The sequence below is a fragment of the Myripristis murdjan genome, chromosome 1, assembly GCF_902150065.1.
Source record: "Myripristis murdjan chromosome 1, fMyrMur1.1, whole genome shotgun sequence".
In the NCBI taxonomy this organism is placed as follows: domain Eukaryota; kingdom Metazoa; phylum Chordata; class Actinopteri; order Holocentriformes; family Holocentridae; genus Myripristis; species Myripristis murdjan.
Window position 1 is genome coordinate 30,320,723 of NC_043980.1, and position 16,441 is coordinate 30,337,163.

General features: G+C 43.0%; 1 protein-coding gene across 1 annotated transcript; it reads right to left on the bottom strand.

Moving 5' to 3' along the window:
- Window positions 1-1,417: 1,417 nt before the first annotated feature.
- Window positions 1,418-2,826, bottom strand: lbx1b (ladybird homeobox 1b). The gene is made up of 2 exons (XM_030057166.1): window positions 2,502-2,826; window positions 1,418-1,905 (listed from the first exon to the last, which is right to left on the bottom strand). Exons 1-2 carry the CDS (start codon window positions 2,824-2,826, stop codon window positions 1,418-1,420), a joined length of 813 nt encoding a protein of 270 aa, XP_029913026.1.
- Between the last annotated feature and the right edge of the window lie 13,615 nt (window positions 2,827-16,441).

Below are 16,441 nucleotides of genomic sequence, written 5' to 3' on the forward strand. Positions count from 1 at the left end.
CTTTTTGTGCGGTGGGACACACTTGTCTCAGTATTGCTGCCTGCGGGAGACTGGCCCTGCTCCATTGTGGCTTGTCCCATCAGGGAACGCTGCTCATTTGTCCCCACTTTTCATGCTTTACGCTCAAAATTACGGCCCAGTCCCGCAGAACAAAAAAGGTCTATAAAGGCCTGGAGAAACTGGCCCAAAACTTTGTGTTTTTGTGGCATCCTCGTCTTTTTTTCCTAGGACCAGATTTGTGTTTCTCACATAAATTTTTGCCACGAATGGAGTAACACGTCGCAGGGTCAAGAAGCCACGATACGCATTTAGAATTTGAAAGGAGTTGTGAGATTCCGGGCTACAAAATGTTCAGAGCATCCTAATAGAAAAGGACACAATGGCACAAAATACTTCAGTATAATAACTGAGAGTCGGCTTTAAATAGGCCGCTTTTGATAGGCTTATACGCCCAGAATTGGCAGAGCGACCCGGCAAAAATTATGGTTTTGTATACAATAGAAAAAAGCCTATTATTGATGTAGACGCCAGTTAATTCAAGAATTACAACATAAAAGAAATATTCAGAAAAGCCATTTTATTCCCACAGTATATACATTACAGTTTGTGCATTGGTTTTCAAATACTGTCCTGATTTTAGAAAGGCACTTACAGGTGTAAAAAACATAACAAATTTATAACTGTAAATCTATTGTATCCAAACAATAACTCTAGAAAGTAGCTTGTCAAAATCACCGCAATATTAATTTGTTTCTCGCCATCGCTTGAGCATTCCCATAAAACGCATAACTGTGAATTTCCGAGTTTGCCTTTCCGATCATGCATTGCAGCATAGGGACGCCTCATGATTTGAAGTCGGAGTTACAAATGGGTGAGGAGGAAGAGCCAGCAGTGACACAGTGACATGATGATTTTGGCTCCAACAGAACACAAGCGATATAAATTAAAAAAGACAAATAAATAGATAATGTCACAAAATCAAATCATGCATTCCCATGCACAAAAATATGGAGAATTGGTAACGTTCAATCATGGTGCGAGAATTGGCCCTGTGAAAAAGCAATGGAACAGGTGTGTGTGTGTGTGTGTGTGTGTGTGTGTGTGTGTGTGTGTGTGTGTGTGTGTGTGGCTGGCCTATACTGTAAAAAACAGTAACATAATTTCAGACCATATTGCTTTGATTGGAAGAGGAAATAGTTTGCTAATGAATACATTGTAAAATACCACTGCATATTTCTTGTTCTGTTTCATGCTTTACTATGAATAGGTCTATTTGTGCCAATATAAAGGTCATTACATTTTGGTACATGTTCTGAGATATGGTATACAATATAAGCAATACAAGTTACAAGTCCTCGGTAGGGATTTTTTGTCGTCTTTTGTTATCTTTTCGACCTCCAAGTCCCACACTGCGCCATCAGTCATCCACATCAATCTCTACGTCCTCGTCTTCCGAGCACTCTTTACTAGTTGTGTGGTCTGAGAACGGAGACAGCGGGGACATCCGCAGTTTTTGAGCGAGCTCGTGCTCCTGCTGGCCGCCCCGTGCGGGGGATTCGGCCCGCGAGTGACCGAGCGTCCCGTTGGCGCATTTCTCCAGGTCCGCGAGCTTGGCGAGTTTCTCCAAGGGGACCTGGCCGATGGCCTTGGCCGACTCCACGTCAGCCTTCATCTCCTCCAAGTCCCTCTTTAGCTTTGCCCTCCGGTTCTGAAACCACGTGATGACCTGGGCGTTTGTCAGACCCAGTTGCTGCGCGATCTGGTCCCGGTCGGCGGGAGACAAATACTTCTGGTAGAGGAAGCGCTTCTCCAGCTCGTAGATTTGGTGATTGGTGAACGCCGTTCGAGACTTCCGACGCTTCTTCGGGGTGTTTCTCTGGCCGAAAAGAGTCATCCCGTCCCTCCCTGTGGGAAAGATCGAAGCTGGGTGAACTGACAAATTATTTCAGGGTGCCATTGCGGGGTTTTCTCCGCGCCGATGGCGTTGCTGTATGCGCGTAAAAGTACCTTGCAAAATAAAAAAAATATTGCAACCCATTGCTTATAAAAAATTTACAGCGATGTCAAATCAAAATCACAGAAAAATGCTCAGTACCTGCAGGAGATATTATAGGAATATTACAGGGATAGCAAACACTAGCCTGTAAACTCAATTATTTACACCACGAGGCCCTACAGAAATATTTGTCTGTTAGAGCATGATGGCGCTTTTTCGTTGGAGAACGACTACGTCTAAAAATTTAAGCCTTCCTTCGTAAGAATATTCATTTATATGCACTTTGCAATCATCAGCACAAATAGCAGGCCTACATTTAGGCTAGTTGTAGGTATTAACTACTTCAGCTTTATTAAAAATAGGCCTGTACCATGGCGCGGTGCAACAAAAAGCTGCATGCGTATTGCTGAAGAAATCGCTGTTATTTTTGTAGAATAGGCCACAGTGCGAGAGGAAGATTATTTTTAAGTGCTCGAATAAAATCAAAATACATGAGAGGGATTACCTTCCGCAGCCTGTAAAACACTGACTTCCAGCCCCTTGAAGGTCTTGCTGGCCAGTTCCTCCAGGGCGCAGAGCGGGGAGGTCTGGGTGAGCAGAGCCCGGCTGGACAGGGGGATGCTGGACGGACGGTGCTTCTCAGACGAGGAAATCAGATGAGCCGTCCCGCAGATTGTGTAACTTCGCTTCACGGAGGGTTTGTTCAGGATGTCCTCGATGCTGAACGGGGTCAGCGGCTTGTTGGAGTTGGCAGGAGGGGGCAAGTGGTCCAGCGGACTTCGCCTCCTGGTTTCCACTGCATCACATTTGGCCACTTCTTTGGATGTCATTATTGGTTATAGCTCACTCTTATGACTTTGTTTGAGATATCAGCGGTTAAAAAAAGCAAAGAAGGCTACTGAGGAAAAAAATAGTCACATAACAGTTAGCAGGTTAAACACATTGCAGATAACAGCAGAAGGAAAAATGAAAACGAAGATAAAAAAAAATCTTATTCCAAAATGGGATGTGTTGAAAGTGTCGTTTCCCCAGATGCAGGAGCAGCAAGTCCGGAGGAGTGAGATGCCTCCCTGAAAATGACGAGGTCCAAAGAGTTGACGATTACTAACAAGTTATCATTGATTGGGAGGTAATCAATTATCTCCAGTGGCACTTTCGCCCTCTTCCCTTTCACTCTTTGACTATGTTGCAGTCCAGTGCGGGGCTTTTTGCGACTGGGGGTGTCCCATTAATTAGGACGCATGGCTGGAAGGAGGAGGAGCCCGGCGGAATTATAGTGCTTTGTGCTCTTATCATCTTTGGTCTAATTTAGTCGTGTGGTGAGATACCAGAATAGGTATATGAGGTAAATGAAGAGAAGCACACACAGGCGGAGACAGAGAGACAGAGAGAGAGAGAGAGAGAGAGAGAGAGAGAGAGAGAGAGAGAGAGAGAGAGAGAGAGAGAGAGAGAGAGAGAGAGAGATCCCAGGTCGTAGCCTATTTAAGCCTGTTTAAGCGTTTTAGAGTAGCCTACTAAACTTCAGTTTCAGGAGTTTTACTTTTTTCCCATGCAGTATCAATCGTATTAAAGAGTAACTGGATTTTCTGGATGTTCTTAAAAAAAAAAAAAAAAAGACAAGTCGATAGAGGGTCGTTTAGTGAAAGGATATTTTCCTCGACCAAAAGCGTGGATGATCCTTTGTTTTGTAAAGGTAATGTAGAGCTGGGCCATATATCAGCTCTGATGATTCCTCCTCTGGGGCGGGAGAGAGGGAGCAGCATGCATCCCTCTCAGCATCGCCAGAGCCGGGCCATAACTCAGGCGAAAGGGCTGCTTTTATATCATCAGAGAGATATTTCATCTCCTATCAAATTTCCCCGCGTCCTCAAGGGTTGACATGATGGGTTTATTTTTGTGCTGTTCTCCAAAACCGCCGACGGGCTATTTGCATACGAAAACGAATGATCACACGTTTGCTCTGTCCGGACCAGTAAGAAAAATATATTGATTTTTTTCCCATCAAAATGAACTTTTGGTGGTGACCTCGTTTGGCTGATCATGTAAAGTTTTCAGTATAACATCTATCTTGTTCATATTTCGATTTTTATTTAATCTTTAGACCAGAAAAAAAAGATTTTTACTGTGGAAAACGGAAATTGTGAGCCTATTATTCTTGTTATTCTCATTGTTGTCATTGTTGTTATTGCTGTTGCTATTAATTCTGATATTGGTATCTTATCGTGACGATATTATTTCTGTTCAAAATGTACGTCACTTGATATAGATAAATCAAAAGTGGAGGCGTCACTTCGGAGAGCGATGTGTTTCATTGATGGAGAAAAAAAATATCAACAGAATGACGATTATATGTCAGGGAAGACAGAGGGAGGGGCGGGGAGCTGATGGCTTAATGAAGATATTATTCTAACACTGAAATTATTGTGATTAAATATAAATATTGATGTTTACAGAGCGACTATGATTACAGCATAACAGTGAAGCCATACAGGCCTGCGATTTGAGATAAAAATGTTTTTTCAGACATGGACTTGTACAGTAGGTTAGTATGGGCCCTTTACAATGTAAACACTATCGAGAAGACGGGCTTGCAAGCTAAAGTGAACAGAAAAGAAAATGTGCAAACGAAAAGGAGTGGTGTTTGATTTGTCTTTTGCTTTTTACAGGAGCCGGAAGTAAAAAAAAAAAAAAAAAAAAAATCTCACTCTTTCTCTTGGTTATATTGTTAAAATAGAACAACAGCTGGAGACCAGTTTCATTTTAACGAAAAATTCCCTAGAATAAAATTATATCACCATAACCAGACAGGATATTAACGAGTCAGCTCATATAAACGAGTGGCACAACCGGGAGATCTTCCCTATTTTTGCTTCTGTCAGTTTCCAGAAAGATTTATGAAGTTGTGTCCGGCTGAACTTCATCGGGGTAAGGTGGCAAAAAGCAAGCCAAGACAGTTTTAGGCCAACACAATTTATATTTGCTGGTGGGGGGTAATATCTGATTTCAGAGCCAGGCTAACTGTTCATTTGATCTTTTATTGAACTGCAAGCAGCTTCACTTTAACAGCTTTCTCTCACAAATAAGGACATATCCTTAAAAAAAAAAAAAAAAAATAGGTATAAGGATAGGTGGATACAAAACAAAACAAAACTCAATTACACAAAATAAAACAAAACAAAACGCACACAAACACACACACACAAAAAAAACACACAAAAATAAAACAACGCAGAAATTATAATAATGTGACAGGCAAATGAAAGTAATTGGTCAGCATTATTTAAATTTAAAAATGAAGTCTGCTGAACAGTTTCAGCCAGACTGCTGTTTAGCTTATATGTCAAAAAATTTCAAAGTAAAAAAACAACAACAAAACCTGTGTAATAGTAAATTTGACAATACAAAATTGGCCCAATATCCTACTCAGAATATTTACAAAACATGACAATATGTTTCACTGTACCTGTGTTATATTATAATTACAAATTTATGCCACTTAATTGAGTAGGCCTGTGTGTACATTTAATAACACTGACAGATGCTAAACAATAGTGACATTATTCTGTAGAAAACATTATGGCTGACTTCACTATAAAAAGCATGAGAGAGACATTGAAAAGAACATTTTATGATAGGATACTGGTGATGGGCATCATTTCTGTACACGTCTCACTTGGTCCAGATGAGAAAGCGGTCCACATGCTGTAAACTGGACAGCAGGCCAGTGGAGATCTGCTGCTCAGAGGGTCAGTGCACTGTGCCTGCCTGTTTATTAAAGATAGATATTCGTAGTGGTGCGTCATCATCTCTGTTCTCCGCTTGCCAAGGTCAACGATGTGCCTGCCTCTCAGCTCTCCTTTAGCAGGAGAACTTAATCCCCCCAGCTACCAGACTGAGCAGGGACGCTCCCTGGCACAAGACACATATGCTGACCGTCTCTCCTTCAGACTGCCTGCTTTTTATGTCATCAATATCTAATGAGCCCATTTAAATGAAAGTCTGATGCATAGTAACTCATACAAGTTTCAGTTTGTGGTGCTTTGGATTTCTTTTAACTCTCCTGGACACTGATTATTTTTTATTCTGATATCTCTAACTGTATCTGTGTAATTCATTCTAATAAATCGCACATATAAAGCCCACAACATTAAAGCACTATATAGCTAAAAGCCAGATGGCTTTTTATTTGTTATAATCTAGCTGCACCCCATTAATTCACTGGTGTACAATAGTTCAGTGTGGCTGGAGTAATGTATAGGCAGCACTGGAGGGAGAGTCCAAGGCTAGTTTGGTAAAATTGTTACTTTGCTGATGTTTTACTTTAAGCACAACCACAAGCGTAAAAATAAAAATCTGCTGGAGTAAAACATAAAATTGAACTAATTTAAAATGTACAATGAATCACTTTTTAGAAAATAATTGTTACTTCTCAGGAAAAGATAATATTGTTAGGGGTGATTTTTTATTTTTTTTAAATGGGAAATTTGGAAATTATAAAATAAATGCACAAACAAAATAAAGGCATATTATCTTTCTCTGTTGACTGACTATTTACTGCAAATGGCTTCATAATTTGCCAATTCATGATCACCCATCCTCTGTTGCTTATGGAGAGCCTGAGTCCGTAATACATAATGAATTTGATTTAAAATGTAGTGAAGTTCAATTTAAAATGTAGTGATTATTTCGTCAGTACTTCAGTAAAACATACTTGAGTAAAATTAATTACAAGTACACACAGAAGCTACTTTATTACTGAATTTAAAGGAGGAAAAAAGTGCAAGTATACAAAAGAATACTCAAAAAAGTACAAGTGCACACAAAAGCTGCTTAATCACAGTAACAGGAATAATTAGTTGCTTTGTGTGAAGGTGTATCTTTACAAAGCGCTGCCACTTCTTGCTTTGTGCCTTTCTATACGTGTGCATTCAGAGTTGCAGACTTAGAGGGTGCAAGTGCTCTTTTTTCTTCCCAACCAGGTGTTGATTTAGGCCTCCCATCCTGTGGTCTGGTAGCTTAAAGTGCCATTCTGCACTATGTGTTAGTGAGCTCATACTGGAGACACAGCGCTCACTGCAGGCTTAGAGTCCGATTAGACAGCTGCGGGGGAAGCTATCCACATTGTAGCCATTTTGTGAGACCCCAAAGATGGGTGTCATGTCTCCCTCTCCCAAAGGCCTGTTATCTCAGATGACACCAGATATAGATAGAGATAGCCCGGCTTGGACCTGTCTCACTGTTTAAGACCTCTACTGTATAAATCACATGTCATTACCAGAGGTCACTCGCTCTGGAAAGCCATTGGACGGCTTCATCATGAGGGCCAATCTGGTTGGAGGAGACTGGATTTATCTGGCAGGTGGATCTCTGGAGAGGCAGCCATATTTCATGTGACTAGAGATGTAATAACAGGCCTCTGACAAATCCCTGATGGACCGGCTCTTCTGCCTCGCAGTGCAGTGCCAGTGCTGCTGGAGCACACCGTTGTAAGCAGCACCATTATCACCGCAGACTGCACTGTGCAAGAGAGTGCATGCTTTCCCTCAGTGTTGGTGTTTACGTTCCCTTCCATGAGGGTCTAGTTAAATTTGATAGATCACCGGGCTCATTTCACCAAACTAAGCAAAAAGATTACCGCCAGTCATGAGCTTTTGTTGTAAAAAATGGGCACACTTACTACTTCCAGACATTTTAAAGACAAGAAGCATGCATGAAAAGAAAACGAGAGTATCAGCCAAACACAAACGTCAATAAAATAGTGATAGCATTGTCTCCAATGCAAGGAATAGCAAAAACAGGTGCACAGTCTCCTTAGAAATACAAGAAGCACAGAAGTTGCCCCATGGGGAGAGCATAATGCAGTGTTACTCTCTCTTTAAAGAACCCCTTTTCATGGTTCTCTGGTCTTTATAATACAAAATATCTCAGTTGCATTGAAGAGATTCTTGCACTCTAAAAAGAACCACGTGTTAGTAAATGCTTGATGCCAAAGCAGCACCAACTTTTTGTTTTCTTGCGATGGCATCACACTGAAACTGAACCTGACCTCGTGATGAGAAGCATCTCCTGCGTCTTACTTTGCTGCCCTCATGCTGTTACCACGAGCCAGCCGACAGCAGACTGGCTTCACGCCCCGCTCATACCAGTGTGGTTTGGGGCCTGTACACGCTGAACATAAGCATTTCTAATTTACACAATGTACACTTTGATACAGCGCATATGCTGCCATCGGATATCAGGCCTGGTGAGTCGATGCCAACCGCACGCCGGATCTGCAGGGCTGCGCTGCGTGTTGTGCCCCACGTTGTGCCAGTTGGAGGGGTTCACACTTCCTGTCGGGGATTTACTCTGGGGTGAGCAGAGGACTGGGCAGAGACCAGACTGCACTTTGATCGACAGGCAGTGAGGCTCTATAGCTCTTCTGAATTTGTGACCATTTACTCACCTCTGAGGTGTTTTACTCAGTGGAATTCATTCCTTTACAAATTATGCTCTTTATCCGAAGGTATTCACACAAGCTATTAAACAATTACACAATAATATTTCCACATGCTTGCTTTGAGGGATTTTTTCCCATTGGTTATCGACAATCACATAGCGCTGACAAATCCCTCCACTGCGTTAGGAGCGCCATGCCAAGGCATCAGATAGTCCTTCATTTGAATGGTCTTCCTTCTTTGCCCATACTTCACCACAAAAACATATTAAGCCGTGATGTGTGTTAGTTGGCCGAGGCTAGCGTTGATAATCTTATTCACTGCCTTTGGTAATAGAAACTGCCAGAGGAGAACTGGGGAGAGTTATGACAGCAATCCTGTAGTTTTCATTTGTAGAGGCTGTTTTTTATTTGATGCAAAGATTTACAAGCGAGGATAAGGAGACCTTGAGGTGAACAACATAGGAAAATCTAATTTATTACAGGGAGAAGTGTAAATACCAGATGCATTTCTGTTGATTACTGATATGCGCAATTATAGACCAAAGTGGATGTTTGCTACTTATAACTTGATGTGTCTTGCAGGATACAGTATCCTGTTGAACATGGTCTTATTCAGTGGCCATAATCTCACACTGATGAAGACATTTGACTTGTTCAGTCTTTGATCTATCTTACAAGCTGTCAACTGAATCAATATATGTAGTGTTGTAATGTGTACACTGGCCTTTTTCACAACTTAGGAGCATATATATCTCAGACATGTATTTAAAAATAAGCTAAGACCACAGGTCCTGTCTAATTATATGGAGAGGGCCTGAGTGTGGATACAATGCCCAGAGGGGCTTCTCCAATATGGCCGCATGGGAACAAACACTGACAGGTCAGCTGTTCTCTCTGTGAGGAGTGAAATGTCTCTCTCTCTCTCTCTCTCTCTCTCTCTCTCTCTCTCTCTCTTTCTGTCTCTCTCTGTCTCTCTCTCTTTCTCTCTCTCTTTCTCTGTCTCTCTTATCTATCTATCTATCCTCACTTATTTTCTTCTCATTCTCTTTTCTCTCTATGCTTTCTATCTCTCTCTCAAGACACACACAAGCACCCCCACAAAGAGTCACACACACACACACACACACACACACACACACACACACACACACACACACACACACACAAACATTCACTTTGAGGGATGGCCTCTGTCTTTCAATTAGCCTGCAATGGCCCTCTTACAAGGCTGGCGTCTGGCGAGCTCGGCCCGCAGCAGATGCTGCTGTGGATTGGTCTGTTCATCTGCAGCCTGCAGACTGTATTGAATAGTCATTAGGGTGGAGCTGACTATTCATGACAGAAGAAGTGCCTTTGTGTGGGAGGGGATGTTACTACATCAGGTTATCTTCATTCTCTTGCTCTCAGTGGGGTTTTTACAGTGTGAGAGGGGTCTGCTCCAGGTACTCTGATTAGCAGAGCAAATAAAGTTTAGCTGTTGGCTAACTGGAAATGAATGGCGGCATCGAATACTATTGACACATTATTGCACATCTCTTCTTGTTTGCTTATGCTGCCATGGTATGGGAATGCTTGGTTATTTAGTGTGAACAAGCAAAGACAGCAAGATAGAGAGAGAGAGAAAGAGTTTGTGTGTATGTGTGTGTCTCTCTGTGTGTGTGTGTGTGTGTGACAGAGAGAGAGAGAGAAAGAGAGAGAGAGAGAGAGAAGCCCCCCTTTGGGCAGAGGGGCCACGAGCCTCTCTGTGGCATCGGTGGATGATTTGTCGACTCTCAGTGGGTCCGTTCATGAAGCACCTGGCAACCCTGCACAGAGGAATATGGTGGCTGCCATGACCATACACCAACACACACACAAACATATGCCCCCATTGTTATGACAATGAGCTCGGACAACATTCACTTTCCCCTGCTTTCAGCGCAGACTATCAATACAAACCCCATGTGGAGGGGCCCAGGTCAAGAGGGAGACACAAAGTGGCTGCTGACACACAGGGAGCACAAAAAGAGCGGCACACACACACACACACACACACACATAGAGATACAATGACACACACATGCACACACACACACACACACACACACACACACACACACACCCTGCTACCTCCCTCTGTTCCTCCACCCCCTCTGCTCCTAAACCCCCGTAGGCTGGACTGAGGAAATGTGAATTAGCTTTATCAATGCAGAGGTTAACATTGCGCAAAGACGATGTTGACCTCTCGTTGTATTCTTGGTTTGATGTCTTTCTTAGGGCCAAATGCTTATGAATAAAAATGGTGAGGGGAGAGGTTGACAAAGGGATTTGTCTGACTAATGCCAAGGGAAAGCCCCTGAGGGAAAGCCTGGTTAAGCCCAACACCGCTGAACCCCCTCCCTCACAGTATTATCAATCATGGAACGGCTCACACAGTGCTGTTATTGTTACTGCCATAATTGTGTCAGAATAGCTTTCATTTGTCTCTAATGAAAAGTGTCCACATTCATCATGCTAATGCTGTGACAGCATAAATATTGTACGTGACAATCTGTATGGGTTATTAAACATGTAGCATTTAAAACGTACGAGAAAGATACTCATCGCCATGTTACGTCTACGTGATGATAAAGAATTGTATTTACTGTGATGCGTGGATATAAATTCTTCTAAACACCGTGATGTGCGTAAAAGAAGTTTCCTATATTCAGCACTTGCCTTGATGGATTTTAACAGAATCAGCACTAATTTTTACAGCCAATTTGAAAAGGATCTGATGGCATTCACCATGAAAGTGCTAAAGGTAATAAGCATTGGTAATAACATAAATAATAAAAAAAACCTGGGGCAAGAAGGGTTCAGGCAGGCTCTCAACCTTTAACCTTGATTTAATTGAAAAGATGTCAGTGTTATCCTGCACAATGGGGCCCTTTTATTCATTATTTCAACAACAATTCAACACCGTTTGGCATTAAAAGCAAGTGTGATTGCACACTAGTGAGCACCGGTCTCACAATTTGATTTCATTTTGTGTTGTATATGTGTGTGTGCTCTGCATTATATGTGTGTTTGTGTGTCTACATACAGTCTCCCATTTCTATCTTTGAGTCTTTTTGTGTGCAAACAACTTAAAGACCCCCCCCCCTCCCAACCACACACACACACACACACACACACACACACACACACATTATATGCTCCACAGGGTTTGGGTTTGTCTTCACGAGTTTATTAAAAGCTTCTTGTTTCATATCACGTTCCCTCAGTACAGAACCACACACTCAATATATCACATTGTTATTGTTGGTAATTAAGTTCAAAACTTGGTGTTATATCGTGCCTGTTGTGCATAAGCAAAGTGGACCATTTTAATTGCAAAGGAAATATTTGAGTGCACTTCATCTAGCATGAAAGATTGTATTATTACTCTTAATACTGAAGGAGGAGAGCGCAGAGAAAATGGCACGAGCATTCATTATTATAACAGTCCCCTTTAAAAATGAATGATAATGAGACACAACAGCTATTTACTTTGTTTTAATGCTGTGGCAAGTAGCTAGCAAGGACCCCCCTCCTTCCTCCGAATACCCCTTTGCCCAGAGCTTTTTAAATCTTAGGACTTGTTACACAGCAAAATACAACACAGCATTAAAAATTTAAGAGATACGAGTCAAGCCCAGACAAATTCACCCCGCGCTCATTATCCTGCTAATCAGTGGGACACAGCATCTGCTATCCACTGCTGCTGCCTGCCGCACTCGTTTTTATTACTGAGGAAAAATACCACAACATCCTCATCATCCATCATCATTTTCATCCCCATGCTCTTCCTTTTCTTTTTTCCCCCCATCTGCCTTTGTCTTCCTCTCCTCTATCTAACATGCAGTTTTTTCTGTTCTTTTCTTTTTTCTTTTTCTTTTTTCTTTTCTTTTTTCTTTTTTTTACAGGCAAGCCCAATCACCTCCTTCTCTCTTTCTCCCTAACAGATGAGTATGGCCTTAAGGAGGAGGGCTGCCATTCATCCAGATCTGTGCCTGTTCCTGCCGTTTAAGCCCGAGCAGGCTCAACTAATGCCCCCGCCTCACTTCTCTGCTGCGCTGCTGCTTTATAGGCTTTGTTCCAGGCAGCTCCTTTATTTCTCTCTCCATCCATCTTTTTGATATTTTTCACCTCCTAATTCTCTCTCTCTACCTCTCTCTCTCTCTCTCTTTCTCTCTCTGTCTACCTCTCTCTCTCTCTCTCTCTCTTCCCCCCTTTGTTCTCCGGCTTTATTTTGCTCCTCTCATTAACTACTTCTTCTTTTCTTGTGCTTTCATTTACCCTTTTTACCTCTCATTCCCCTCCTTTGCAATTGCTTTCGCATTTCCTGCACTCTCTCTCTCTCTCTCTCCATCTCCCTCTCCTTCTCTCTCTCCTTCTCCTTTTCCTCTCTCTGTAAGAGGGGCCTTAGACGAGAAGTCAGTGGCGTTGAGCCGAGGAGGACACACTCCACTTAGATAAATATCCCCATCGCTCTGAGCAGAGCCAGGGAGATTTATTCGTCCGCCAAGCTGGCAGAAAATTGACTTGTTTCATGGGGGCAGGCTAGTGACGCATCGCCATGAGACGAGAGGAGAGGAGAGGAGACGGGGGGAGGGAGGGAGCGAGAGCGAGAGATAAAGAATGATAGAGAGAGGTCGAGAGAGAGAGAAAGAGAGATGAGAGCAAGAGAAAGAAATGCGCGGTGGGGAGAAAAAAGGCAAGAAAGAGTGAAACGATTTAGGGAAGGAGAGGGGAGGGAGAAAAAACGATAAAGAGAGATGAGAGAGGGAGGGAGAGAGAGTGATGTCCCTCCCCTTGTACTAGAGGATAAAGCCAGTGGGGTGGTGAAACAGTGATGAAGGAAATGGTACAGCTGACATTTATATAAGAGGATATTGATGAAGCAGAGAAGATAGCAGACTCACTCCACTCCTTCCCCTCTTCCTCTTTTCCCTTCTCTCTTTTGTTTACTTCTCTCTCTCTCTCTCTCTCACACACACACACACACACACACGCTCTCCCTCATCCTCTGTCTCTATCTCTCTATACCTTCTCTCTCCTCAGACTGACAAAGAGGCGTTATTGGCTACTATATCCTCCTCGTGAGAGAAGGGCCACAACCTCAGGTGACTTAAGACTACGGCCACCGATGCATCACGGCAATATTGTCTATTTTCTCGGGCTGGCTTACAGCACGTTCAACAAACCGGAGGTTGCATCCCTTAATAGAAAAACTGTAGTGTTCCTGTGTTTCATATTGCGTCCATGCTAACACAGCAAATAGAGTGGAGAGGAATGCCGCGGCTCCCCTTGGTTTTCTCTGAAGAGGTGTAGTGAATGGAAGTGTGTGTGTGTGTGTGGGTGGATGGGTGTATTTGTGTGTGCACGCTTGTGTGTGTGTGTGTGTGTGTGTTCTGGGAGCGATGGGGCGTGCAGGATTTCTGCTTGTATCAGCACCTGGGCTGCACCGAGAGAGAGAGGTATACAGGGGAGAAAGATGGGGGAACTGGGAGTGTGTGTGTGTGTGTGCGTGTGTGTGTGTGAGACAGAGAGAGAGAGAGAGAGAGAGAGAGAGAGAGAGAGGGTGGGGTGGGCATAGCTAACAGGGAGTAGAGCATAATTTAGTCGCACCAAAGCTCAAGGCTCATGTCAACCTTGGATAGGGACCCAGGATGATAATTTGAATGGGGAATTAAGTCACCAATCAATGGTTATACTTATGCTGAATCAGTGGTTTATTAAGGGAAGAGAGCTCAATCATCTGATTGTGTGGGTGTGCATGTGTGTTCATGAATGCATATGTGCATATAAAACTGTGCATGTGCAGCTCTGCAGGTGTGCATATACCTTTGTGTGTGGCCATCTGTGGAGGTTTTATTGCATAAATTTATTTGACAGCTGAGAGCTCCCGTGCAGTGTCTTCACGTCAGTCTTCTCCCATCAGCTTCCGTCTGTATCCGCTTGTGGTGAATGTGCACGGCTGACCTGAGACACTACAGCAACATCCAGCAACAACCTCTCCAAATCCTCTCTGATCTAACACAAACTCACAAGTGACACACACTACTTTCAAATGACCTCAGGTTTCCTTGAGGCTTAGTCAGGTGTGTGTGTATGCTTGTACGTATATGGTCTGTGCACATGGAAGTACTTGTGTGTGCGTGTGTGTGTGTGTGTGTGTGTGTGTGTGTGTGTGTGTGTGCCTCCAATGTCCTGGCAACTGTGAGTGGCAGCCGTGCTGGAGAGGCACTCTGACCTTCTCTCTCTGGACTGTAACTCAATCAGAGCTCAAGGCGTGACACCGTAACCCCGCATGGCAGGAACTGGCCTGCCTGCACCGCACTGCTAATGCCTCCCCTAACGGGCGTGACCGCACCGCTCTCATATCCCTCCGGAAACCAAAGCTGCTCCGCTGACAGTTCCCTCTGAAGCAAGATAAGAGTGCTTTTTTGTGACGCTTCACAAAATGTGTCCGTGCAACTTCCAGGATGACAAGTTCACAGGTTAGAGGTTCTTGGGTTACAGGTTCATTAAGGGAATTAATGAAGCTCCTTGCGGCAGCTGGAATAAGGGAGTATCTGTTTTCAGGCATGTGTACCGTAAAGTCACGCTGAAAACACAGTGGAATGGCCTGAGATGCACGATGGACGTCTCAGAGAACACGAGCTTGAGTGTTGGTTTTTCTCAGCCTATAAGGTGGCACAAGGTTAGGTCAGTAACACTTGTCGATGTTTAGATAAGGAAAGCTAGCTAATTGGGTTATGACTAGCTCATCATTGACTCTTAATGGTGGAGGCTGGCTGTGTTTCATCAGCTGCTGGGAGGGAGCACAAAGCTTGTATTGCTGTGCTTACAAGCACCTGCACACTCAAAGGGTGGGTGGTTTGTGTATATGTGTGTGTGTGTGTGTGTGTGTGTGCATGGTAAGAAGCCACACTTTTTTATTCAACATATATTTAGCATTTTCTAGGTCCGAAAATAAATTACATAAAAAAAAAAAAACAGAGCAGCCAAAGAGCATCATTAACAAGCGGCAATCAGAAAACAAAATGAAATAGATAAATAAATGCTTGAATAAATAGAATAATTGGTGGTGTGACTCTGGTCTCAAAGAGATTCAACTCACAGAAATTCAAGTTTAAGACTTTTTTTTGGGACCGTTTCAATTCGATTTGAGTTTGTAAAATTCTATTTTAACTTTAAAAAAGCTGCAATTCATAGTATTTTGTTAGATCATTATAGCATTATTTATTTATTTATTTATTTTTATTATGAGTTATTCTATTGAAAGGATCTATTCAGGGTAATTCACTTCATCTTTTCATTCAGCAGGTTGGTGCAGCTGAATCGGCAGAATTTATAATCGATGCATCGATGCCATGAATGAACCGTTACACTCCTCATACTTACCCTCATGGGTGACACACACACACCCCACCTATTCCTGCACTACATTTGTATTGAGCTGCTGCCATGTGTGCCCCTCCGGCGTCAAACAACCACTCCCGTTTGCCATAAGTTACACGCAAAAATAGATAAACTAGCATTTCTCTGTATATGTGTGTGTGTATGTGTGTGTGCGTGCGGTGGAACAGGTGCAGCATTTCAAACGACAGCAGCCCTTTCTCTTTGCTTCTCCCTCTGTGTAAGAAATCGTGAGGGGGGACAAGGTCACTCCAATGAGATGAACGTTCGCTTGACCCCGCTCGTAAACTCAGGCCTGCTCCAGATCAAAAGTGTCAGAAATTCACGTTTGGGAGTGATGGAGAAGTCTAATGTGCTGAGTGTTGGTATGTGTGATCGGCCACTGGGAGCTATTTCAGTCTGCTGTCAAGTTTTGGTGGATGCTGTGAAATGATCACACATGCAAAGTAGTGAATCAAATTACAAGCACTGGAGCAGAGAAAGACACAGCACAACACTGGAAACAGAGAAATGTGAAGTTCCAAGCCCATAGATAGATAAATAAATAGATAGATCTAGATGGAGATAGAGATATAGACAGA

Bases quoted from the DNA above. Each gene is read 5' to 3' on its own strand.
- lbx1b (XM_030057166.1), bottom strand. From the start codon at position 2,826: ATGACATCCAAAGAAGTGGCCAAATGTGATGCAGTGGAAACCAGGAGG. The intron at 1,906-2,501 runs GTAATCCCTCTC...TCTTTCCCACAG, and splicing joins TGTTTTACAGGCTGCGGAAG to GGAGGGACGGGATGACTCTT.